This window comes from Catharus ustulatus, chromosome 6 (assembly GCF_009819885.2).
Source record: "Catharus ustulatus isolate bCatUst1 chromosome 6, bCatUst1.pri.v2, whole genome shotgun sequence".
In the NCBI taxonomy this organism is placed as follows: Eukaryota; Metazoa; Chordata; class Aves; order Passeriformes; family Turdidae; genus Catharus; species Catharus ustulatus.
In genome coordinates, this window is record NC_046226.1 from 18,307,776 (window position 1) to 18,332,961 (window position 25,186).

The 25,186-nt window shown below is 39.6% G+C and overlaps 1 protein-coding gene across 1 annotated transcript; it reads right to left on the reverse strand.

Moving 5' to 3' along the window:
* Positions 1-397: 397 nt before the first annotated feature.
* ZC3H14 (zinc finger CCCH-type containing 14) lies at positions 398-23,511 on the reverse strand. The gene is made up of 17 exons (XM_033063246.1): positions 23,424-23,511; positions 22,676-22,718; positions 19,377-19,491; positions 16,581-16,621; positions 16,029-16,224; positions 15,278-15,698; positions 13,680-13,840; positions 12,494-12,594; positions 10,329-10,484; positions 8,801-8,875; positions 8,207-8,363; positions 6,514-6,737; positions 4,407-4,527; positions 3,351-3,487; positions 2,227-2,321; positions 1,288-1,394; positions 398-678 (listed from the first exon to the last, which is right to left on the reverse strand). The coding sequence occupies exons 1-17, from the start codon at positions 23,457-23,459 to the stop codon at positions 672-674; spliced, it is 2,193 nt and encodes a 730-aa protein (XP_032919137.1). The 5' UTR covers positions 23,460-23,511; the 3' UTR covers positions 398-671.
* Between the last annotated feature and the right edge of the window lie 1,675 nt (positions 23,512-25,186).

Sequence of the window (25,186 nt, forward strand, 5' to 3'; positions counted from 1 at the left end):
AAACATCTCAGAGTATGTATTTTCAAGTGAAGTGGCAGTTCATACGCTTTTTAAGTGGAGAACAGTATCAGTAATTCTTTAATTGTTCTGGCTTCTGAAGCATTTTTTTCCCTTGTCTTTTTTCCCCCATTTTAGAGAGCAGAAGGACTCTGACAACCAATGCAATAACACCCAAAAGACAAAGCATTTGCTTTGTGCCTGTGCTGGGGTGGAGAGCTCAGTCCCTTGCTGCTGGGACAGCAGTGCAGCCGTGCGTACTGTACCAAACACTTGCTGGACAGAAAGTACTTCCATCATGATCCCAGCACAGGAATAAGCTTTCTAAGCACTTCTGCTGCCATACTTCTTCACCACACCAACTCTCACACAAGGAACATTACCCAAACAGGACACAACATGTGCTTTGAAGGTTTTTAATGGAATTTAAAGTAAAACTTTTCTTACACACACGTTTTTTCTTACAGTGTAAAAAAAATGTAAAATTGTCCAAACTTACAAACTTGGAAAATTAGAGACATTTCAAGTATGCAATCAACCTTGTTTTATGAAAACAATGTATAGTCAAAGTCCAAAACGTATGAGTCTTTCCTAGCATCCTGTGTCCTGATAGTTAATCTTCCTGTCCTCTTCTGTCCAGAGGAGGTAAAGCTCAGTCCCAAGTTGTATCATATTCATTCACTGAGGAAGAAGAAAAAAAACAATTCCATAAGGAACAATTCTACCTCTCTGTAAAGATGATTTGAGAACTGCTCTGTGCCCTACCCCTGTAATGGTTAAAACCTTTGCAGAGGGGTGTAGGTGGAGTGAAAAGATCATTAAATCACATCAGCGTTAAGGCAGGCCCATAGCTGCAGCCTTGGGAAGTTTGCAACTGGGTTATGAAAGCACAGGTAGATGACAAGAAGGACCTGCTCTGCCACAAACACTCAAAGAAACCGTTGAATCCAGTGTGGAAAAGACAGTTTAGACACAAGACAAAACAATGGTAAAAGAGTTTTTAGATTTATTCAAATACAACTCAGGAAACACCTATCCAGGTCAGGATTCCAGTGACTCCAGCTGCAGGGCACTTGTTTATCAAGGTTGCATCACTCAGTTAAAGTTTATACAACTACTACCAAACAACAGCACAGAGTTGTCTTTAAAAGAAAGCTGCCCATAAGGTGTATCTTTTTTCATACATCTTTGTTGTTCCCCACACACACATTACTTTTGCAAGTAAAACTACATTAGTAATGTCACAACATACTTTTTTATTTTTCTTGTTAGGTTTAGAGCGTTTCTCACCTGATTTGAGTTCGAGTCCATTTCAAGGCGTGGCGTGGAGGTACAGCAACAGTGGGATGGTAGAAAGTGCAGTCTGGTCTTGTACACTGTGTATTAAACCTACAATGCTAAAGCCAAAAGTATTTCAGAAGAGGCTACTCAGGGCTGGCTGCCTGAACATGCTGAGCTGCACTGTCACCCTTGTATTGCTGTGTGACACATCTCACCCGCAACTGAGCCAACACTCCCTCCACCAGAGCAACCAGCTCAACCCAGTGACAAAAAAATCCTTTTTAAAAACTACCAATTAGGAATTTCATGCTCCAAAACTGCCACTGCACTGATTGGTGGAAAATTCCTTTGCTTACAAGAGTTTATGGAGTTTAGTTTGAATTTGTATACCAGTTGGGAGCATGACATAGCATTACCTCAGGGGGGACAAAAGCCACAGTTTCTGGCTAATAATATCTAAGCACAGGTATTTTTACATTATTAGGGCTTGAAAAAGCACTAGACTTCCTGGCATTAGATGCAGGGACATAATTCTATAGAAATACCCAAGTAATAGACTCCTGTAGTATACAGCTGACATTAATACATTTTAGGGCAACTGGGAAATCTTTAAAGTTTTTCTATGTTGCAGCGTATCTGAAGGAAGAGTCAAGAGTCTTGAGACATATTCCTTCCCAAAAGGCTCCTCTCTGCCCTAAGCTTCTCGGCTGGGTAAGACATATGGCCTGTTTGAGAAGCGTCCCAGCAACATTTGGTAGAAAGATTAATTAAAAAGTATAATTTTACAAATTCCTTAAGTCATTATTTTTGTGTATTCTGCTTATAAAGCAAAATTAAAATGTGAACAGTAAAAGTAAAAAGCATTAAATTCTAGTAACCTCTCCTGTCCCAAACCAGCATGTTTCAAGTCTCTTTTTAGAAAGGAAGAAGATAGGAGATATATCTTACTTTTGGGTGGTAAAATGGACACTCCATTTTCTTACAAGCTGGAAAAAACTTACACAGCGGACTACTGGAAGATATGGACAGTGTGGGCAGGGGTGCTAATAGAAGAAACAAAAAGAACAGGAAGTGAGTCTGGATCAGAAATAAACTGCCCCTTTAAGACAGCTCCACAGAATGTTAAATATATAAATCCTTCAGCTAGAAATTCCATTTTATAATACATCAAAGTTCAGCAAGAAATATAGACAGCATCTCCCAATGCAGTTAGTGGATTTGGAGTAGAACAAGGCTATCACATAATCATTTAACTTGGTTCTTCACCATTTCTTCACCAGGACAGGAAGTACCACGGTCAAGGCAAAACTTCCAACAAACTACACAGACATTCTGGTAGGCAGAGAATCTCAAATGTTAAATTTAGACACCAGCAAGCCTCTTAGAGTTTCCACTGATAGGACTGAGAAGTGCAGGCACTGCACTTTCCAGGAATATAGAGGAGCTGCTGGGAATGATACAGGAGACAAGCACAATGTACTTGGTTTCTGGTAACAAAACTGCATTGAACTGTGACTAGGGGCTAAATTACTTCCAAAAGATCACGAGTAAAGGTCCTGCACCTTGGCATGGTTCAAATGCTCAGCGACACACACCCATATCGAACACAGCTATTGCCTTTACTGAGTAACCTCACCCCAAAAGTCATATCATTACACAAACTTCACTCCTACACTGGCACTAAAGAAAATGTTCAAAAGCAGAAGTCTCTGTTTTCAGCGTGTGTCAAAACCCCTTGGTACAACGTGTCCAATTTAAGAAAAAAATCTGAGCAAAACTGCAGTGCTACCTAATCCCCTCAGAGAAACCAAGAACTTGTGCAAGTTGCCACTTTGGCCTTGCACAACCTTCATATGGACTCTTGCATGAGAGCACTGGGGGATTTTTCTGGTAACAGTTTTTGCAGTAACACTGGATTATTATTCTTCATCTTGCATTAAGAGTTGCAAGAAAATGAGATCAACTCTAGCAACAACAAAAAAAAATCTTCATCACTGTCAGTTTCTGTTTCCAAAAATACCGTTGTCCCTTCATTACTTTAATTTAAAGCCCAGAAAACAAGATATGCTCACCTGGTTTAGGAGATGGATGGGGGGTTCGTCGACTGGCGTGAGTGTAAGGGCAGTCTGGCTTAGTGCACTTCGCATCATATTTACAGTTTGGATGGATGAACAGGCATTTATCAGCAAACTTGCAGTTAGGGAAAACTCTGAGGGAAAAGAAATCGAGTCAAAAAGAGCAAAATCCCCAAATATCTGTTGCACACAAAAGCCAGAGTATCACAGAAAGCCAGAGGTGCAGCAGGGCTGGGGCAGGTCTTGGCTCCTTCCCCAGAAGGGCACATGGTGTAGTGCGTGAGCTGTTCACCTGCACACCGGCACTCAGTTTCCCCTTCTGCAGACCCTCCCTCCATGCAGTGAACAACTGAACCATGTCACTCTCAGGGCAGTCTGGTCCCAACCTCCTTGGTGCAAGCCAGGACATGTCACTGTTATTGTGTGGCACAGAGTGGTAAAGGCAGTGTGAAATCAAACCTTCCCCAGACAGGGGTGCAGTGTTCCCTAAGTAACACGGTTTACTCTGAAGAGTTTTATTTTGAATTTAGTTAACCAGATTTTATAAAATAATTCAAATGTCCAAGTAACTGAAGTTACCAATCTAGTAAGAGTTACCTCAAAACAGACACTTTTTTGGACTGCTTGTGCTTATGGAAGGGAAGTCAAAGACAAAGGGCACATTCAAGAGTTCACCTTCCCCTTCAAATTTAAAACCCACAATCACTGCATTACTACATAATTATGACGACCTAACTTCAAAAACACTGTGAGAACTGGCAGAAGAGGGCCTATTCTTCTAAGATGCTAATTCCTGCATCTTTAGGCAACTGAGGAACACCAGCCTGTACTCTAAGCTAAAGCTTTCTTCTGCAAGGGTGCAGCTGTCATCCCTGTAGTCTGACACTTGGAGAGGTAGAAAACAGAAGGAATTACAGTGTGATAATCTATCTCTGATCCTGCCCTAATGGGTTTGTTCTGCCTTGAAATATTTACTGACACAGAGCAGAAGTTGGCAGCACTGGAATATAAATCAAAATAGCATGTCAAGCAGATGAGCTCTGTACTACTCACTTGCAAGGTAGTGTGGGGTGATGGTACACACATTCATCTCCATTTTTACAGGCAGGCCAGTACTTGCAGCGCTCTGGCACCTTCTCCTGCTTTTGTAGCATACTTAAGTCTTCCATTTCCACTGGATGGTGAGAAAGAAGAAAAAAAAAAACCCCAAGCTGAGACTTTTATGATTCTATTTGCAATTTGGTGTAAGCCATCTAGCATAATCAAAATTCACTGTACTTCTATTCTCTCTTATCAAAAAAGTCACGACTTAAAAGTTTATGTACAATCATATTTTCTGAAGAAAATTTCCAAACCATAAAGCAAAAAGTCGTAATACTGGACTGACAGCTGCCTTTTGGAGATAAAAGATCAAATTTGCATTCTACAAGCAAAATAAATCAATTTTCTTTGCAAATCCGAATTGATTTAAAGACTTGAACAGACAAGACAATGACTCCAACTGAACCAGAGTTATGACTGCTCTGCTGAGTCATAAGTTAATTACAGCCATGTTTCCTTTCTCCAAGATATTTTTTCCTCTAGAAAATGATTTCAAGAGATGAAAGTTAAAAATCAATTTTTACACTAATCAGATTTATTATTTGGGGGCATATACTGAAAAAGAACCACTTCTATGTAATTTGTTCAGACACTTCAGCTACCTGAACTCAGATCTAATTCAAAAAGTATTTTAGGAAATTCTAAGCTGAAACATTCCATACTTTCACTACTCTTACAGGAGCATGGGACTTTGACTTTCTCCTTTTTAACACTGCTTGTAAAACCCTATTTTCAAAATTCAGAGAATTGTACATAGGTTGCAGTTGTCTTATTTTCCCAAATCTGTCTAAACCTTTGGCTTTTCCAAGTTTTCCAGCACTGTCTAGACTCCCTCCTCTTACACTAGTAAGATATGATAAATGACTAAATGACGCATCCTACTAATGACACAAATTGCTCCAGCTTCATTCTGTCCTTAGCCTCATTCATGCCTTCTTCTTGCAACACACCAAAGCCAAATGATGCCATCCTGTTGTAGGACCAGACTGGCTCATACAGACCACTTCCAGATGGATCTGATTGTGTGTGAGCTTCAGTCCCATCCCTGCTACTTCACTGAATCCTTAACACAGCTAGGACTGTACTGGTAACACTCTCCTGTACCAAACAGCTTTGGTGAGGAATATGAGGTTATACATGGAAAAGCGTGGATTTCCAAGGAAGTACTCTAACGACTGTTTCTCTGTGCTAGTAAAGGTCCAGTACTTCTGCAGCCAGGGGACTGAAAAGATGTGGACTTAAAGGATCTTTCGCTATGATGTGCTCATAAATACATTACACATTTATAGCTGGAGTAATGAAATTTAAGGGTTCTTAGTATCAAATAGTATTCTTCATTTAGTTTAGAAATTTGGATACACTGCTACTACAGAAAATAAAGATCTTAATTTTCTTAAGAAAGCTAAGTGAAATACCTAAATCCAAGCACAGCCCTCAGGCAAGTATTCAACAGGTCTATGAAAAACCAGTAGCCTTTGTGTTTTTCATCACCATGCCAGCATTCTAAACAATTCAAATGTGTGGTTCAGCAAGCAATTTCCCATGTTATTCAAAAGAAATAGAGATCATAGAAACCTTCATGTAAAATCACACACTGTTAAGTTCTACTTTCAGGTGCTAGTCACTGGACTCTACCAACACCTTACACTTAACCAGCTCCTTTGGTGTCACAGCCCCCGAGAGAAACATTAATACCATGTGACATATTTTTAGAAGTTCAAGGCATGTCAATATGTTAACTGTAACATCTCCTGTCCATCAGCACAGGGAGAAATCATAACTTAACTAGAAGGGGAGATTTCTGGCAATGAAGACCAACAACATTTGCAAAACAAATTGAGATGTGTGGAGAACTACCATGTGCCAAATCTAGTATACTAAGACAAAGGCTTCTGAAGACATGGTCCCACTGAACTCTCACGTTTCATTTGCCTAAAGAATGCTCTCCTTTGAAGAATAAACATCATTAATTTGGTTTCTTAAGAATTATATATCCAGGAGGTGTAGCCATGATTAAAGCAGCACATCAAGGTCAGATCCTGTTGGTCAGTATAATTACCATCACAGTTCTCCAGATGCCTGGTTACAATTTGCATCTGCTGGGCTTGAAGACCTCTTAATCCTTTGCCAGCACACATGTGCTGGGTAATTGGCTTTAATCCTTCCATTATACACATATCTTCCTCCTCCTGATCAGAAAGATATCCTGGTGGACTGGGCACGCCATCCAGAGTCACAATGAACTTGGGACTAGCAGGTTTCTCCGGCTGCGCAAGCTGGTCTCTATCAAACAAAGAAACATAGTAAATTTACATTTTCTGAGTCAAGAGGTTTGAATGAATGTGAGCTGTGCTAGTGAAGAGCCAAGCAGTAACAGACCTTCTTTTAGTAATTAATGGTAATGCACTCCAGTTAACAGTTTGCCTTCTAGTCTCCCTGAGGCAGGGAGTTCTAATAAGAACTACAGCTCTCAGGTACAGTTCAGTTTGATGCATTCTGCCCAGACAGATCCAAAAGCTCATTTAAAGTCAATCCTGTGGAATTTGCAGTTTTGAGGCAGAAAGAGAGAGCAAATACCATTCTTGGAATTACAAGCCTTTTATCACACAAAACATGTGTCTCCTCAAAATTACTGAAAAGCACATTATGAAGCAGTGGTGTAGAAATTTTTAGAACTAGGATGAGAGAATTGAAATACTGATACTAAGAATTTTGACACCCTGCCTGACTATAAGGTCAGTCTAGCCTGGTGTCCAAGATCTGACAGTAGACAGCATGGATAAGAGGGAGCATTAAAACAAGGTTCACATACATTTTCTCCAGCCTTTCAACATCCCATTCATTTTACCTGAGGGATTACCTGAATGACAGGTGATTCTAGACATTTGGAGAACTGTGGAGTTCTCATCTTTGACAAACAGCAATGGGATAAACTTTGCTTCTCTATAAAATGAGGCTAAAAGCAACTACACTTGTAGAATGCCTTTAAGAGGACAGAAACCAGAACATTAAAACATCATGAGCTAGAACCTTCAGACTGAAACTGACCTATTCACATGCAAAAATTTACCTCTCCTGTAGCACAGTCACAGTTTTCAACTGTGATATTGCCAGGTTATACTTTTGGGTTTCTTTGCTCAGTTTTCAATTAACACAGGCTGCTGAAAGCCACTCACAGAAAGGAAACACCAGGAGTTTCTCAAGCACAACAGTCCTCTGATGAAGTTCATCACGCTGTTCAGAGTGGTTTTAACTCTTAACAGACAGGACTATTTGCTACCTGGAACTTCATTTGGAGCTGACATGAACTTAAAGCTTCTCCTGGTCAAACTCTCCAATAAGGAGCCTTAAATCATTGTCCAGGATTCACCACACTCAATATTGTGTTAAAAGATGTTTCTTAAGAAACGTAATCCAAGGGTGAAACAGGTATAAAGCTAAAGGCAATTTAAGCAAAATGATTACTTGACTAAGACTTCAGAAATCAGAACAAAAGAGTAGTACTTTTCAGTTCCTTCTTCCTTCTTGGAAATCAAAGACATGCTCAAGCTGCAACTGACCCTAGGATTATTTTCCATTTAGGATTTCTGGGAAGCTTTTTGCTCCTGCTTTTTCAGTTCTGCTATTCAAAGTCAGTCCATTTTGCATGATTTCTCACCTCCTGACAATGCACAAATCTAACCAAATGGCTCCATCTAAACTGCAAACAAGCAATTTGACCAGTCACTGCCCTAAATGAAGTAGCTTCTTACCGTGTCTGTATTAGACGTCCTGAGTGAACTCGCACTGTATCTGTGCCCTTCAGCCCCAGCTGCTGGTTCTGTGGCACCATGTCCTCTGGTAACTTGGGCTTCTTCAGGATAAAAGAGCGAGTATCTGAGTGGACCACAGATTCTGGGTCACCGTAATCTGCATTGGGAGAAAAATTACATAGAAGAGAGTAACATAAGGTGGTAGTTGTACTCTCAAATTATAGCATATTTCTAGTATCAATTTCCATGGTCAATAAGCTAAACTTACTTTGTTTTAATTTCTTTCTAGTAGTTTCCAGAAAACATTTTTACTTCCCTGTTAATTCCACAGAGGTGAATCAACACAAGCCATAAGTCATGTTAGGTCAGATCAGGAAATTTTATAAGTGGAATGACTATGCTGAAACAGCATTGGAGAGGATCCTCCCAAAATCTCTCATCCTCTGAACAGCTACTAATATAATGCATTCATTCCTTAGAGATTGTAGAAACTAGGAAATTGTAGAAATCAGTATAATTGATTGAAAAGGAGTATCTTAACATTCACTGGCCAGTAATATTAGATTTGAAAATAAAAAGATCACAAGACTTAACCCTGAGTCACTTGCAAGGTGTCTTCAATCACAGGATCAATCTGAAGCCGACAAGAGAGCTCCTTTTGTTCAATTCCTAAAAAACAGCAATAAGAAGCATATTTTACAGCATGTCAATGAAACCAAATATTAGAGAACTGAGGCATACTCTAATTATTTTTATAAAAAAATAATCAATGACAAAAACATTCACACTTTTAACAACAACAACAAAAGCCATTCTCATTATTATGAGCCCTCTCCTCATTCTTTCAAGAACAGTAACATGGCAAAATCTAAATACTGTAGAACACTACAATTCCCATAATCACTGCTCAGTACAAATGAGGTCTATGGGCACAGCAACTGATGAAGGCCCAAGTTCTTCCTCCTCACGTGTAAAGGAGTTGGCCACTCAGAGAACACACACAGAGGAAAGCAACTAAAAAGGGACTACTTTACAGTCTTCTTAAAAGAGCTGAAGCAAATCAGAAGAGCACTGCTCTACATTTGAGATATGGTTTAAAAGAAATATTTTTGCTTTCTGTAGATTTCCTAAGCAAGCTGTCATTTCCATTTCAATGGCAAAAGAGTGAAAATATTTAGCATAATTATTTTCTGTGCATTAATTCAAAGGCTGATGAAGCTTTTTCTCACATACTTTATAGATATAATTTAAGCTACTTCAGGGTGGCAGAAAGATTCCAAATACATCTATATGAAGAATAAGCAATTGCAAAAAATCTTTTTAAAATAATGAATGTTTACCATTCCTTAACAATGGCCATGGGATGACGTAAGAAAAGTATTACTCAAAACTAAATTTTATTCATTATCTAAATATCTACAGACTTAGCAAGTATAAACTCAGTGGTTACTATAGAAATATTTTCCCCTGCCTTACTTCTACGATTCTCTGTGACTAACAAAGACAACCCCCCATCCTCTAAAAGAAAACCATGTTGAGAAGGCACTTTGACTGCCCTTAAATGTTATGCCATTTAGGAGATTCAAAACAGAAGTAAAAATCAAAGCTGACAGAGTTAGCCTGATATCAGCTGTCATGTAAGAGCAAATACAGTATTCTTATATTTAAACTGAAAAATAAAACACTAGAAACACTTGTGTGGAAACCATGTGTTGGAAAGAATCTCACAGTACTTAATATGTTGGAAAAGTGTTGTAAATACTCTGGAGTATCTTCATTATCACTTAAGCTTTGTGACAGAATTACTCCCAAAAGATACTAAGGAAAATATGCAAAGGATGAGGAAAAGAGAAGCTATTCAAATATAAGTGCTTATGCAAAACTGTTCCTCAGTGACATGACACAATGCTATAACATTCTTTGCTTACTGATTAATTCCTCTGAGGTTGTCTGTGTGTGTTTGGATACATGTATCTGACAGCCATGCTTTAGAAAGCTGCATGGTCTTCAGGGCAGTTCTGCATGCAGACTTAAAAATTAAATGGGTTCCTTTCCTTTTCTCTGCTCAGCCTGTAAAATTTCATCCCCTAGTACAAATTCTTGAAGAATATTATCAGATGACCTTGAATTTCTTCAACTGTCTGTTCCTTTGACTCTTCTACTTGAAGCTGAGAACTCAGAACAGGCAGTCTGCTTTGCCCATGAATTACTTCTAACTGTGATTCTTCTGGGCTAATTCGAGCTCTTGGTGCAACTGGAACAGTCTGTTTCTGTGGAACTTTAAATAGAGAAACAATGGCAAATCATTTACACACTACCCAATCACACAACAGTACTGTTTTTAGATATATTGTGCTAAAATAACTCTCACAAATACCTACATGCACACACAAAAAAACCCCCCCAAGCATCTGTCTCCACAAATAACACCTTTAAGCTACCTGTAAAATTCCTAGTGTGCAAGCATATTTGTGCATGTGCACAGAGCACCCTGAATGGCACCTCAGAACACCTACTTGTATGACAAAACAGCATGAGAAGGATTAGAGTGATAACAGCAAAGTACTCATTCATCCACTTCTACATATAATTAATGTGGTACTTTCTGATAGTTTTGAAACCACTTTTCATTCCATCTTTCATATAAATAATCACAGATCATCAATATGTCTCTGCATATGATGCTAGCTATCCTTTGCTGAAGTGCTTGAAAATAGAATACAAAACTTAATGACAGCAGAATCATAGAATCACTTAGGCTGGAAAAGACCCTTAAGATCACAGAGTCCAACTGCAGACCTAGTCCACCACTGCCAAGTGCACCACTAAGCTGTGTCCCTACGTGCCACGTCTACACCTCTTCTAAATACCTTCAGGAATGGTGACTCCACCACTTCTCTGGAGAGCCTGTTCCAATGCCGGACCAACCTCTCCATGAAGAACTTTTTCCTAATACCCAATCTTAACCTCCACCAGGCACCACCTGAGGCCATTTCCCCTGATCTACCATGTGTTACTTGGGAAGAGATCGACCCTGACTGAACTACATCATCCTTTCAGATAGTTCTAAATCTCTGTACAGATAATTGTGGCTTGGTATTTGGGGGTAGCAGGACAACAGGTTGACTTCTTTACTTGGCTTCTGCTAAGACTGTCAGACCTGATTGTGAGAACCTAAACTCTTCCCTTGGCTGAGTATCAGATGAGCATTTAACTTCTGACACAAACAACTAAAAGATACCACTCAAGTACTAGATTCATGATTTATGAATTTACTGTTTTTGTTTTACCTATGTGTTTTGAAATCACTTACTTCCATGTTCCGTTCAAAATACTTAAAAAAAATGTTAAGTATTACTTCTGAAGTGGAAGAACCTACATGATACTTCAGGTAAAATTCAAAATCACCTCTGTATTAAACAACAAAGTGGTGCCTTCTGGTCTCTCCACTGTAATATTCTCATGTTGGTAAGTCAAACTACAAGATTACCACTATTAAAAAGATCAATAGTTTTAATTAATTTAGGCTTATCTAGCTATGTCTCATTTCCTGCCATACAGCTTTGTACTGCATCACCTCAAAGCACTGTTTCTTACAGTTTGGAAAATTTGAGAGGTAACAAGCAAGAGACTTCAAATGGTATAAAAGTTCTACTTCAGATGGTACAAAAGCCATGGTTTAAACAGTTTAGTTGATGTTCCTTCCCTGGCAAGGTGCAACGTGGATTTATCAACACCCAGTAAAATGAATGCACGAGACAATGGCTGAATTTGCCCTTCTTCAGAAGTCTCTCCTAGCTAGGAGAGCTGAATGCCTACACACTGCTCAACTGCTGTGTCAACTGCAACATCACTGAACTGAAATTGCAGCCTTGCTGTTAAAGGACAATAGACATCATTACACACATCCTGATATTGATCAACGTACCCCATTATACATCAATCCCTTTGTTCCTCACTATTTTGCACTTCTATTACCTATAGCCAGTGCATTTTCATTTTTTTGCTGTTTGGTTTTTTCCTCCCCCCTCTCAGAAGGAAGGAGAGTGAAGAAAGGGAAAAGAGATCAAGTAAACAGCTCAAACTACCTGGCTTATTTTTATTATTATGTTTCCATAATTCATCACTGAACATCAGTGTAATGAAACAGGACTTGGTAAATTCCTCATGTATAACTGACTTGCTATTTAGCATTCTGTCTTATCTCCAGGTGCTTTCTCTAGCTTGGATTCATATAACAGTTTGGAAATATTACAGATTACCACAAGCAAAATCAATGCTAATTACCAGTGGAAAAATTGGTCGTTTTTGTAACTGATTCCTGTGCTTCAGAGATTGCTTTCAGTATTAAATTCTTGTTGGCCTGTTTTGAAGGTGGCAATGAAGGTCTAAAGGAAATTTAAAAAAAAAAACATTAATTGTATATGGACTGCACAGTAACCCTATCCATGTTAAAGACAGTTGTTTCAACAGGCTAACACAGAAATAATATTAACAGAATTCATCATTAACAATTATTTTATCCAAAACAGTTTTCAGTTAATCTATTCTCTCAGTGGACGGAGATCCACAAAATGCTCTAAAAAATGGAAGTCCAGATGTGTGATTTCACCTCTCAACCTAAGCTGCTGTAAAACCATGCTGCATGGGAAAGGCACTCTGTCATTAATTTCTTCCCGCCTCTGCCCACCACTTATCACTTCCTATGTTTGTGCTGGCACCAATAATTATGCAGCTATCCTGAGAAACATGATCCAGCCGCATAATTAGACTGACTCTACCAAAAACATTTTATTTGTAAAAAAGGCTTTCTCCTTGTCTTTAACATCAACAATAAGGGAGCTTAAATGAGAGAAATGTGCTGTGGTGAAGATAAATTTAATACAGTGTATTAGCTTAAAATAAATCTTATACAAGCTAGTACTGTAGGTCAGTAGAACCATCTCTTCTCTAGTTTAAATGTTCTTCTTCTACTGTTAAAAATCAGATACAAAAGACACATATTTTGACTAATGCCTGACACTTAGAATTAGGGAGCAGAAAAAAGGGAAAACCTCTGAAGACTGTTTGCAAAGTTAAAATCACCTTAAAGAAGAAATGATAACTGATTTGGAAACAATTCCTGAAAATAAATCAAATTACTGAAAAATATTTTACCACAATAAATACCTGGTCTGAAATATGTCAATATTAATGCTCTTTTGCCAGTAAACTTTACCCAAATAATGTAAAAATTCACACTCTGCTGCATCTTGCATGCAATAATGAAAACAGGTTACAAAACCAAAGGCAAAAGGGTGGCATAAACAGGCATCTCATCCACAGAGTTGTAAGATAGTACAAAAAATATTAAAATGGTTTACTAAATTTTGTCTGTCCGTTTTTGAAAGTGCAAATTGATCTTCCCCACTTCCAAAGTTTTCTTTCATTATACTAATTCTTGAAAACTCAGGATCACTGAGCTCTTCAGTACCTTCTTTCTGGCTTTGCAGGTACAGACACACTGCTAGAGATGCTTCCTGTTCGCAATCCGTAGTCTTCCTCTTCCTCTTCATCTTCTCCATCATTACAGAACTTTTTCACTTTGACTACTGAGCTTACAACAGGCAGCCGTCTCTTCCTGGAGCTTTCCTCCTAAAACATAAAGAGCAGGCAAAACAGCTCATTTAGCATAAACCGTGTATCAAAAAGCCGGCAAAGAAAGCACTGCAATTCCACGTGGAGCCAGGAGATGGAGAACTTCCATTCCAGTTGCACAAGCGACTGCACTGGATAATATGAAAATCAGACACATTTACACTGAAACATCTCATTGGAAACGTAACTGTAAACAGCATTAAGAAAAAAAAAGAAGAAAAACTTCAAGTACAGAAAAATTATCCTAAACCTACAGAAAACCAGGGTTTTCCAAAGAAATGTATAGTATTCTTCAAGAGGAGTATGCTGAAGGTCTGAGAGAGAAAAGTGAAATCAAGTATAAATGGCTTTCTTCTTCTGTATCAACTCTAATTTCAGACAAGTATAAGGATTAATTTCTAGCACGGAAATGACATATTCCAAAGGATGTTAATTATTACACACAGGATGGTCCAATTTAGACAGTGCAAGGTCTCTGTTGTCTCTTCTGGACATTATTCATGAAACAGTAATAGAAGAAAAGCATCACAAGACCTTTTTCGAATATTTCCATGGAGAGATGTTCCTGACATTCATCAGTGATTCATGTACAACATTAAATAAATCACTATATTCTCATTTGCACTTTTCCATTCTCAAAAACTAATGACACCAGCATGTATCTTTGTAGAGCATTCTAGACTTCCAAATAAAATTAATTATCCTTTATATAGAATGAAGTACTACTGGCAAAGACAGAGAACTTTATGAGCAGCAATAAACATAGATTCACTTGCAACACAAGGTATGCAAAATACTTGTTTCACTTCAACATCAGCAGCCATAACTATCTTCATTCCTCTCAAAAAAGGCTCTTAATTCATTCATATGGATAGTCTATCAGCCAGGACTACCACCCTGCCTGGCTTAGCTTGGCCTCCAAAGTACGTAGGACAGCAATTATCTTCTAGTTTGTCCTTGTCCAACACCAATCCCAAAGAATTCTTAACTGACATGGCTCTAAATAGAGTAATAATAATCATCATCATCAGTGTATCTGGGCTAATAAACAGCATGCCACAAATCCTGATTTACAGGACTGCGTGAAGCTGGGAGTATACATAGAACTTAGGGAAGATCATGCTGATTCAGTATCTTAAGATCAGAATTGTAATTTCTGATTCATCATACACTGTTCAATAATGTGCTAACCTGTTATTCCAAGTCAATATGACAAGAAGATGTACATGGCAACTAAGTCTGAGATGCAGCAAGTTCTCAGATAATGATGTCAAATTATACAATCTGTTTTTACCAGTGGATCCAAAGGATGAAATCTCAAACCTACTGGTACCAGTGACAGAAGTCTTTTGATTTCTCTGAGGTCTGAAGTTTACATAGCAATTTAGGTTCCAAACAAGAATAAAATTTTACAACAGTTTAGGTTGTACCAACCTCACTGCCCACTTTATCAGTACTGAGTTTGGAGGTGGGTCTGTGACCTTCTGCTAAGCTGCCAAATACTTCTGGATTGCACAGCTGGCCAGTTTCCAAAGACCTGCAGCCTTGTGCGTCTAACTGCCGGCTCCCCTGCAAGTTGCCCTGTTGTGACAATCTGGGCACGTGTGCAATGCCATCTGCACTCCTGACGGCTGGTGGCCGGTAGATCTCGGCAGAGGGACGAGAGGAACCGTAAGTTACAGTCACAATAGGTTTCTTCCGTGACAAAGGATTCTCCTGCACAAAGTTTAGGTCTTCATCAATTAGATCATCTGGTTCAGGTTTAATGTCAATTACAGCTTCAGAAGGTGACAATTCCCTCAAAGGCTTGACAGTAGATGTTAAGCGGGATGCAGAACCATCTTCACAAGACTGCCTGATAAGAAAAGAAATTGCCAACTGTTACATGCAAGTCAAGTCCTGGAAAACGAGAATTGTCTTTTAATCAAAGTCAGGATAAGGTATTACTGTTTATACAAGTTTATACAAGTTTAACATACAGATTGATATTTTCAGTTTTGTTAATTAATCTAAGCCCTTATGCTGCTTAAAGAACTGAGCTCTAATTAATGTTTTTCATACAATTGTAGTAATGCTTCACTCTTCAAAAGTATCTTTCTAAGTGTCTGCACACTTCAGAAGGGCTACTACACTCACACAACTACTGATGGCTGAAGATGTGTTAGGAAGTAGCCAGCAGCCTTACCTGGAAGCAGTGTTCCTCTGCTCCTGTGAGCTGGTTGAAACTCTAGAGTCATTTCTTTCAGTCCGAGTACTTGACACTGTAAGAGGTGGCAAGATATCCTCACGTCTCCTTTCATCACTCACACAGGAACTGCTTTTGCTGGAAGGCAGGTTGCTCTCAAAGATACTAGATTCTGAAGGTTTTACACTGGTTGGCTCTGTGGAGACAGGTACCTTTCACTTTTACATTAAAGCACAGCAATACAGATTTTACAATAAATGTAGCTACAAAACTGCGAACAAGATGTTGAACAGTCCTGAAAATAGAACAAGCTAAAAGCTGTTTCAGCTGAATACATCAGAAAGAAATACAGAGAAAACACATGGACACTGGACTCAAAAACAAATTCTTTATCTCAAAATATAAAGGACTTTTCTTAACAGTCTGGATCCAAAAGACCACATAAACAAAAAAATAACGGAACAGCCAATATATTATTGCAACTCATTAGACATATAACACTAAACAGAAAAAATAAGTCTGCCTTCACTCAAAATTAATTTTCTTACTTACCCGTAGTCACAGATCGCAGCTTATCCAAAACGCCATGGAGCCTGAAATAGACAGCAGATAGGGAAGGAAGCAAAAAAGAAAAAGGAGAAATAAAAAAACTTTAACTTACATTCAGACTTATCATTTTTCAGAAACCCACTCCCCTACCACTTTTCATCAACCAGAGTGTGTTTAACCTCAAAAGGGAGGCTTAGAGTATCTTGCCTCCAGTATGTCTTGCACACGGAGGTAGAGCATTCATCGCATCATCTACTTTTGGTATTCAGTTAGTTGACATAATCAAAGCCAATACTAATCACCTTTCACTATAATCAATGGAGTTAAGTATCAAAAAGATTGATTTAAAAAACCTAAGTTAGAAACTCAAACAGTATGTAACTCATAGCATGTAAGATTCTCAGAGTTCTTCCAAAATTCTTTGTATATACCAACAATACTCTCTGAAGTGTGCTGGTGAGTGAAAATATTTCAGAGAAATACCAAATTTTCCCTTTGCCTGTGAAAAAGGCATTAAACTGAGCTAACACAGAAAATTACAGGGTTTTAATACAATAAGGCTGCTTAAAAATAAACACATATTACAGTGAGAAGAAAAAAACCCCAACACCTAAATTCATATCTTACTTGGAATTCAAATCTGATAAAGGGCAAGTTCATAATTTAGGCTGAATATTAGACAGGAGCTAAGGAACAAGAACATATTGAAAAGACTGCATGTGGATATAATAAAGGCTGATACTCGTCTTCCTTGTGAGCTTTTACTAGAACACTTGTCAGCTGAGCTCTGGTGATGCAGATCAGTTTTCACACTGACCTCAGGACAACTAATCTGACACTTGGTTCAGAGTAAGAAGTGGTGGCCAACCAGCAGGATTGCCAGGTTTGTCACAATTGCTGTGAAACTTCTGCCAGAAGGCCAAAATTACCAGCTACAGAGACAAACCAAGGAAGGCACATCTTGTTGAGTACTGTATTTACCCAACGTTTAAGAATATAAACATTCTGGGTTGTCTCTAGAAAAAGTCAAAGCATATAAAACTCACAGCAACAATGCTATGTAACACTTTTCCACCAGTCCCCTTACAGTTTATTCATAGGATTCATCTTATCTTCTTTTCCATCCTTCTTTTAACCAATACCTCCTACTTTGGTACCTGATAAAGCACTCTAACATTGAGTTTGTATTTATATGTATATAAAATGAGAATACTGACTTAGGGTTAAAACAGTCACTATGTTTAAAATTTAAGCAGGTGTCAAAACCAACTGTGGTATAACATCTACATATAGTCAACATACTATTTTAAATACAAATATATAAAATTATCTTGATTTCTCTGCTGAAATTTACTTTCTCTACATATTTATTATTTTTTCAATAAAGTTTTAGTTTCATTTACAAAGCCATGGAAGTGTTTTCTGCTACACTACTTCTTACTGTATATCAGGATTCAGTCAAAACCATAGTACAGGAGCTACATCCTCATCCACTTGTAAACTTCACTGATTTGTCTGATTCCTAAAAGTACTATGAGAAAGGCAACTGCATGACTTCCTAATACCCTGAAACCCAAATGTTTTGTCTAGGCAGGCCACAAAAGGCAGCAAAGAAATGCCTGTGCAGTTCTCAAAAAAGAGGTCCATGCTTAATGTGCTCCTTTATTATATTTTTGACAAACACCAGCAGAAAAATGAAACCTGCATAAGTAAAATCAAACCATATTCACACAAGTTACACTACCTGGAAATCCATCAGTTTAAATAGCTAATACAGTGAATTGTAATAACTGGAACTATTTTTCTTTTTTTCTCAATGTTTATGATTTCACATTGTAGCCAACTTCTAAAATGTTTCTCTCTGCTATTCAGTAACAGAAAAGATCCTAGGAACTAATTACATAGAAGAAATACTGGAAGTGAATGTAAACTGTCAATATGAAAATGTCAAAGAAAGAAAACTGAAAAAAAAAATTTAGCATTTTCTCATGCATACAAACAATGTTCCTTAATGCTTTATTAGGTAGGAGATTCAGAAATAAGATTAACTTGAAAAAATACAAAACTCTGAATGCAACAAAATCTCTAGAGTCAAATGTCTGAAATGTGGATTTACTTACATGTTTCTAGTGTAAAACACATTTAATATTAGAAAATGTATGAGAAATATAATGGCTAAGTTTGTCATGCAGCATGGAATAAATGAACCTACACTGTCAGGAGCTGACAGTAGAGTTGAAGTGTTGCTAACTTGTCCTGTTCAGTAATTCTGAGGTTCTACTTTTGATTTTTAGAGTTGGGTGGTGGTAATAAATAAATAGCCTGAGAGGTGGGAATACCTAAGCATTTGGTGCTAAGCCTTGTCAAAGACAGTACACAGAATTAGATCCACTGCTCATCTGCCCTGATACAGAAATTTCCATGCACAGTAATCTGAAGCACTGTTAGCATAAAGCAAACAGATTGGTGCTTTACATCTAACTGCAGTGAACAATGCTCTCATGCTCACAGTGGATTGTGCAGGAATAATTTTAAGTCAACACACAACCCCTGACTTACCTGAGCACTTCGTTTACAAATCTGACTGGCTTATAAACAAATACATCTTCCAGTCCTTTGCCATCTATCACCTCAAAGCCTAAATGCCGTCAGACTAAAACTAATTTACTTATTAGACATGTAAAGTAGAGTTTTTATTAATGCAAATTATATAATAGAAGATAGATAAGTTTTTTCATGTCACTTATAGAAAGCAGTCCTGCACCTCTGATAAGTGTGACATAGGACTTGCAAACATACCAGACAGTAAACCTGATAGTATTGTTTCCAAGGAAAAGGGAAAGGTCTTCTGTCATTTGCTCTTGACTCTTCTTATTGGCCACCATAACCATAATATAATCAGGGAGCTCTTCATCTGATAGAAAGACAAATACATTGTTTTAAAGTATAATAAATCATGGAAGACATAACAAACATCTTTAAACATGTAACCAATTTTTTTTCTGTCTTACTATAAAGATTGTGCAAGCAAAGGATTAGGTAAGCAAATTAACAAGACTTCATTTCCTCTGAGGTTCAATACAAGTCTCATCCACAAGCAAGGATTAAAACGATCATCAATTCCACAAGAGCATAAGCTGAAGCTGTATTTAAAAAGTGAGTAAACAGAATGGAAAGAAGGAGAAAAGAAAGCCACTCTGCTGCCTATACCCTTTTTCTTGAATACTCCCAAATATCTACAATATTCATCACCTCAAATATTGACAAATACAGCACGTTATCCTTGTCAAATTTCCTTTAGTTACAAAAACTAAACAAAAAATATCAATTTCTGATAGGCGCATTAAACAAATCAAGACCCTACTAACTTTAAGATTTTCTATCTACAAAAATAAAACAAATCCCAGCAACCTCAAGGCTGAGCTTCTGTTCTGTAATGCATGCAATTTCACACACAGTGAGAAACCTATTCCCTTGCACACAAGGTACTCCCACTCACCCGAAAGCATAAGGAAGGTGCTTAGAACCCAACATCACCACATTAAGGTTTGGGGAGTTTGGTGTTTGGCATTTCACTTCGGCTAGCTCTGGCCCCTGCTGAAGGACTGACTGGCACAATTTTGTTGCTCAAAGGCATTAGTTGTGCTTCTTGAACACAGACTTCAATTTAGTTTAATCAAACATCTCATGCTCTCCATTTCCACTCCATGGCATGACATGAACATAACAGTAAGTGAAAACAGCTGAGAAATACCATCCAAATTATGAATTTGAATCAAGGCACTGATACAGCTGTGCTTATTTAATCAAGCTAAGACAGTATACAACACTGAAAAGACCTAAGAAATGAAAAATAGAAAACAAAATCCAAATGAAAGGAATTGCCTTTCTTCTATGTCTACGTACATTGTAAATAATTTATCTCTACCCTAGATTACAAAAACAGTATTCACACATTGTACCTGCACTACCACTACTCAGTTGTCCCAACATAACCCATTCCTAGCTTAAACCCTTCACTTCTTTTTGGTGGATTTTTGTTTGTTTCTGTTTATGTTGTTGCTGCTTTGTGCTTGGGTTTTTTTTCACTGCAAACTGCAAGTTGCATGAGATGGACTGATGTTCAGACCTAGGAACTTAGAATGATTTTTGTTTGTTTGCCAAGCTACTTTTAAACATGTTAAGCTCTTCAGGTGGCTCAACACGTGATAAAGTAAAGATATTTTAAGTACAGATAAAAACATAAGTTAGCACAATTACCTGTAACAGTATGATAGAAGAAGGAAATAAACTTTCTCAGTAATTTTGCTGGCTTATGCCAACTTAAACTACGTGTGGAACTACAGCCTTTGAAAAATTTCCTAGCTGATGAATAATTAACTGACTTCATCTTGCTTCAAATATATGAATATTTCCTTTGTAAGCTCTACACATTAAGTAAGTTTCAACATATCTTGTTGAAGAAGACTTTTCAAGAGAAAAAAACTAGCAGTTACAGAAAGAAACAAAAGCATGGTTCTTGTGCAGAGGCTAGAATGAGGAAGAACCAACTTTTTACTAGTTACCTGAAAGAATAAATTGAGAGTTTTTGAAAAATGTTACTTGAAAAGTTGTCCAAAATACTCTAGTCCAGAAAAGAAACTTGAAAAATCACCGAAACTTGGAAACAGTGTTTTTAAAAGAAAAAAGAGGCCAAGGGAAGACAGACTTAGCAATAAAGAATACAAAGTTATTTAAAGAAGTTCAGAAGCTGACTGAAAAGAAACTGCAGACATTGCCTGCTGATCCTGTAAATACAGGACACCTGCCCTCTGAATACAAGAGACAGAAAGAAAACAAAGAATAATCATCATAGCTGGAATTCAAAGATGGCAAGTATTCTATCAGCAGAATCGAGGACTGAGAAAACTGAAACCTGGAATAATAGTAAAAAACCCAACCAAACAAACAACAAAAAATTAGTTGCTTAAAAAGAGAAGCTTTGAGATGGTGAAAAAGATGATTTTACAATTAAAAAGTTCTAAACATGGTTCCTAGGCACCAGCTCAGTTCAGAATGTCAGTTCATAGTTAACTCTTCTAACTTCAGCGTTAACTTCTATGAAGCTAATACATTTTTCCATAAATACAATGCCTCCCTTGAAATAGGAAAGCAGATGAATTCAGGCTCAAACCACAAACTTTGAACTTGGTCCTGCAACTCACAGGATCTCTAAATTATGCTCTCAATTCCTTTTCTTCTGCTGAAATCCAAGAAGCATCACAGACAACAACAATACAGTTTCAGGACTGAGGTATTTTATTTCCAACAGGATGCTGTGTTAAGTTACCAACTTTAAACGCTGCAGGAAACAGCTGAAGTGCAATATGCATTTCTTCCTGTATTCAGAAAAAACAAATCCACAAGGCCACAGATTTCACATTGCTCACCCCTCCTGTCACAAACCAAAACAAAATCTCCCTCTGCCTCTAAGATTCAAATACATGTATTTCATCATCATTAGCTCATCACAGCTCTTAGCCTTAGCAGTCTCCTTAACAGTCAAGCTCTTACATTTTAAAGGTTTATCCTACATAATGTTTCTGCCATGGCCCTTTAATTTCCTAAGCCACTCACTCATCTTTGTCCTCTCTCTTCCAGATGCCTCATCCTGAATTCAAGAGCTGTTAAAATTATGCCTAAGAAAAACTGATTCCACCTCAGAGTCGTCACAGCTAACTGCTGTTGTATTTCCAAGACTCTTGCTTTGTTTCTCCTAATGCTTCAAAGAAATTTCCTTAGACACTCACATCATTTGTTTTTCTTTCAAATCCCTTGCTATCATATCTAAAGGGGAAGACTATTCAAGTATTAGTTATTTTCTTTTAGTTCTTTACATACTGATGTACACATACTGCCTCCTCTTATGCTTAGAATATAATACTTTGTTAAGTACATCTCTTTCTTACTAGTCCAGCACTTCAGGCAACTCTTCTCATATTTTAGGCTTCTGTATGCAGTTACAGAGGTAATAGTAAGTTCCATTAGCTAAGCTGGTTCTTTTTCCTACTTAACAGAAATGATACAGAGAAGATAACTGAACACATGGCAAAACTTACCAACATAAGCCCCCAGCTCCTGTAACTTTCCTTTTATAGCACCCTAAAAACAATGAAATATTATTTAAGGGATGAATCAACAAAGTATTTCTAACTGCAAAGAGGTGGGATACTTGGGAAAGTTTCTCTCATTCACTGTTCGAACATACTAGTTTAACATGTTAAACTTTTCCTATTTCTGTGCACAGGATAGGAACGTTCCAACAGCGAGGGGCAGACGGCAGGGTAACGGCATCTCACTCTCCCTACCGTATTTCCGACAGACCAGTTCCTGGCGCTACCATTCAACCTCCCAGTCCCAGCTGTCCTTTTTTTAAGCAGACACCACACGGACTCATAAAGTGCAAAGAAAACTAATGTAAGATGGTTTGTTGAAAGGTCGTTCCCGGCTCAGCAGGGAAACAGAAACCTGCCGGGACTTCCAGACTGTGACTGCCGAGTGGGAGCCGCTGACAGGCCCTGCCGGTACCGGGGGCTCAGACCCCCGAGAGCCGCAGCCCCGGCACAGAGACGGCACCGGGCAGCAGCCGGCGGGGGACACGGCGTCTCGACTCCGCTTCCCACAAAGACGCCTCTCCTGTCCCTGCCCTCCCCGGGGAGTCCCGCGGCCGAAGGACCCCGCCGCCGGCAGCTGTGACGGGGGGGCGGCCGGAGCCCGGTGCCTCAGCCGCCGGCTGGGCCTGGCCGCGCAAGCGGGCTTGGCCTCCTGCCGCGGGCGGAGGGAGCGACCCGGCTGCTTGTCTCTCACCCGGATCTTGCGGCTGATCTCGGTGCCGATCTCCATGGCCGCGCCGAGCCGCCCCCGGCCCGCTCCGTCCCCCGCGGCCCCGGGCCCGGCTCCGGCTCCCACCGCCGCCCGCGCGGGTACCGAGCGCCCTCGGGCACAGCGCGCGGCCTCCGCCCGCACCGCCCCCTGCCGGACGGCGGGCGCAGCGCCCGCGCGCTCCGCGGCGGAGGGAGCGGCGGCGGGCGGGCCCGCGGCTGAGGGGTGCGGGCCGCGAGCCCGCTGCTGGCTGCCGCAGCGTCACGGGGACCAGCGGGACTGCGAGTGCCACAGCCACAACTGCCCGGTGATTCCAGTATTAATGTTCTTTCTGGAGAACTACACAAATGAATACCCAGTTATCTGCTGAAAACAAATAAATTACCGTGTATGTACTCAAAGTATTCAAGTAACTTTTAATGCAGGCCACACTACAGCTATATGGGTTTCCAGGTGTCCACCACGGCCTCTTTACCACCTCCTTTTCTTAGCAGGGCAGGAGAGAGAAAATACAACAAAAAGGCTTATTTGTTTTGAGAACAAGGACAGGAGACCTCACTCACTCATTACTGTCATGGACAAAACAGACTTGGGGAAATTAGTTTAATTAATAATCAAATCAGAATAGGATGATGAGAAATAAACCCAAATCTTAAAACACCTTCCACACACCATCCTTCTTCCTGGGTTTAATTTTACTCCTGATTCCCTACCTGTCTCCCCCCAGCACCAGGCAAGGCCAGTTGGGGTTATGATTAGCTCACCCTCTGTTTTCTCTGACACTGTTTCTTCTCTCCTGCTCCCAGCAGAAACCGCCTGCCACCAAGGCTGCCTGCTCACTGCTGCAAGGTGAATCCTTCCCGTGGGCTGCAGTTCCTCACAAACTGCCCCGCCGTGGGTCCCTTCCATGGGGTGCAGTCAGTGCTTCAGGAACGAGCTGCCCAGCTGTGGGTGCCCCACAGGCTCACTGGTCCCGATGGCAGACCTGCTCCAGCTGGGCTCATCCCTTCGCAAGGCCACAGGTCCTGCCAGGAGCCGGCTCCAGCCGGGGCTTCCCACACGTTCACAGCCGCCAGGCATCCCTGTGCTGCAGTGTGGGGTATTCCACAGGCTGCAGGTGGATCTCTGCTCCCCTGTTGACCTCCGTAGGTGGCAGGGGCACAGCTGCCTCACGAGTTTCAACCACAGGCTGCACGGGAATCTCAGCTTCGGTGCCTGGAGCAGCTCCTGCCGCTACTTCTGCGCTGACCTTGGCTCCTGCAGAGCTGTTCCTATCACATATTTTCATTCCTCTCTCTGGCTGAAACTTGCTTGTGCACAATAATTTTTCTACCCTTAAAAATGTCATCCCAGAAGTGCTACCAGTTCCACTGATGGGCTTGGTAAGTGGAGGGTCCATCCTGGGGCTGGCTGGCATTTTCTTTATCAGACATGGAGCTGCTTCCAGCAGCTTCTCTCAGAAGTCACCCTGTAGCCCCTCCACTACCAAAACTGGCCACACAGACACCCAGTACGAGCATCTTACTGCTTGTAACTCTTACTGCTACAGAGGATTAGTTGCAGAGGGAGGAAGAATGATGTGGAGAAAAGCCCAGTAAGCATAATAATAAGCAAAAAAGAAATGTTTGAAGAAGAAACAATTTATCTTTTGCAACAGTGCCTCAGATTCAAGTCAGGTTTAATGAATAGTAATATTATAGAAAGCCCAGCCTACAGATAAAGGGTCTTTTACAAGTAATGCCGCTGAT

Bases quoted from the DNA above. Each gene is read 5' to 3' on its own strand.
- ZC3H14 (XM_033063246.1), bottom strand. From the start codon at position 23,459: ATGGAGATCGGCACCGAGATCAGCCGCAAGATCCGG. The intron at 16,622-19,376 runs GTATGTTTGCAA...TGTCTATTTCAG, and splicing joins ACTATCAGGTTTACTGTCTG to GCTCCATGGCGTTTTGGATA. The intron at 8,876-10,328 runs GTCATCTGATAA...GCTGTTTTTTAG, and splicing joins GACAGTTGAAGAAATTCAAG to GAATTGAACAAAAGGAGCTC.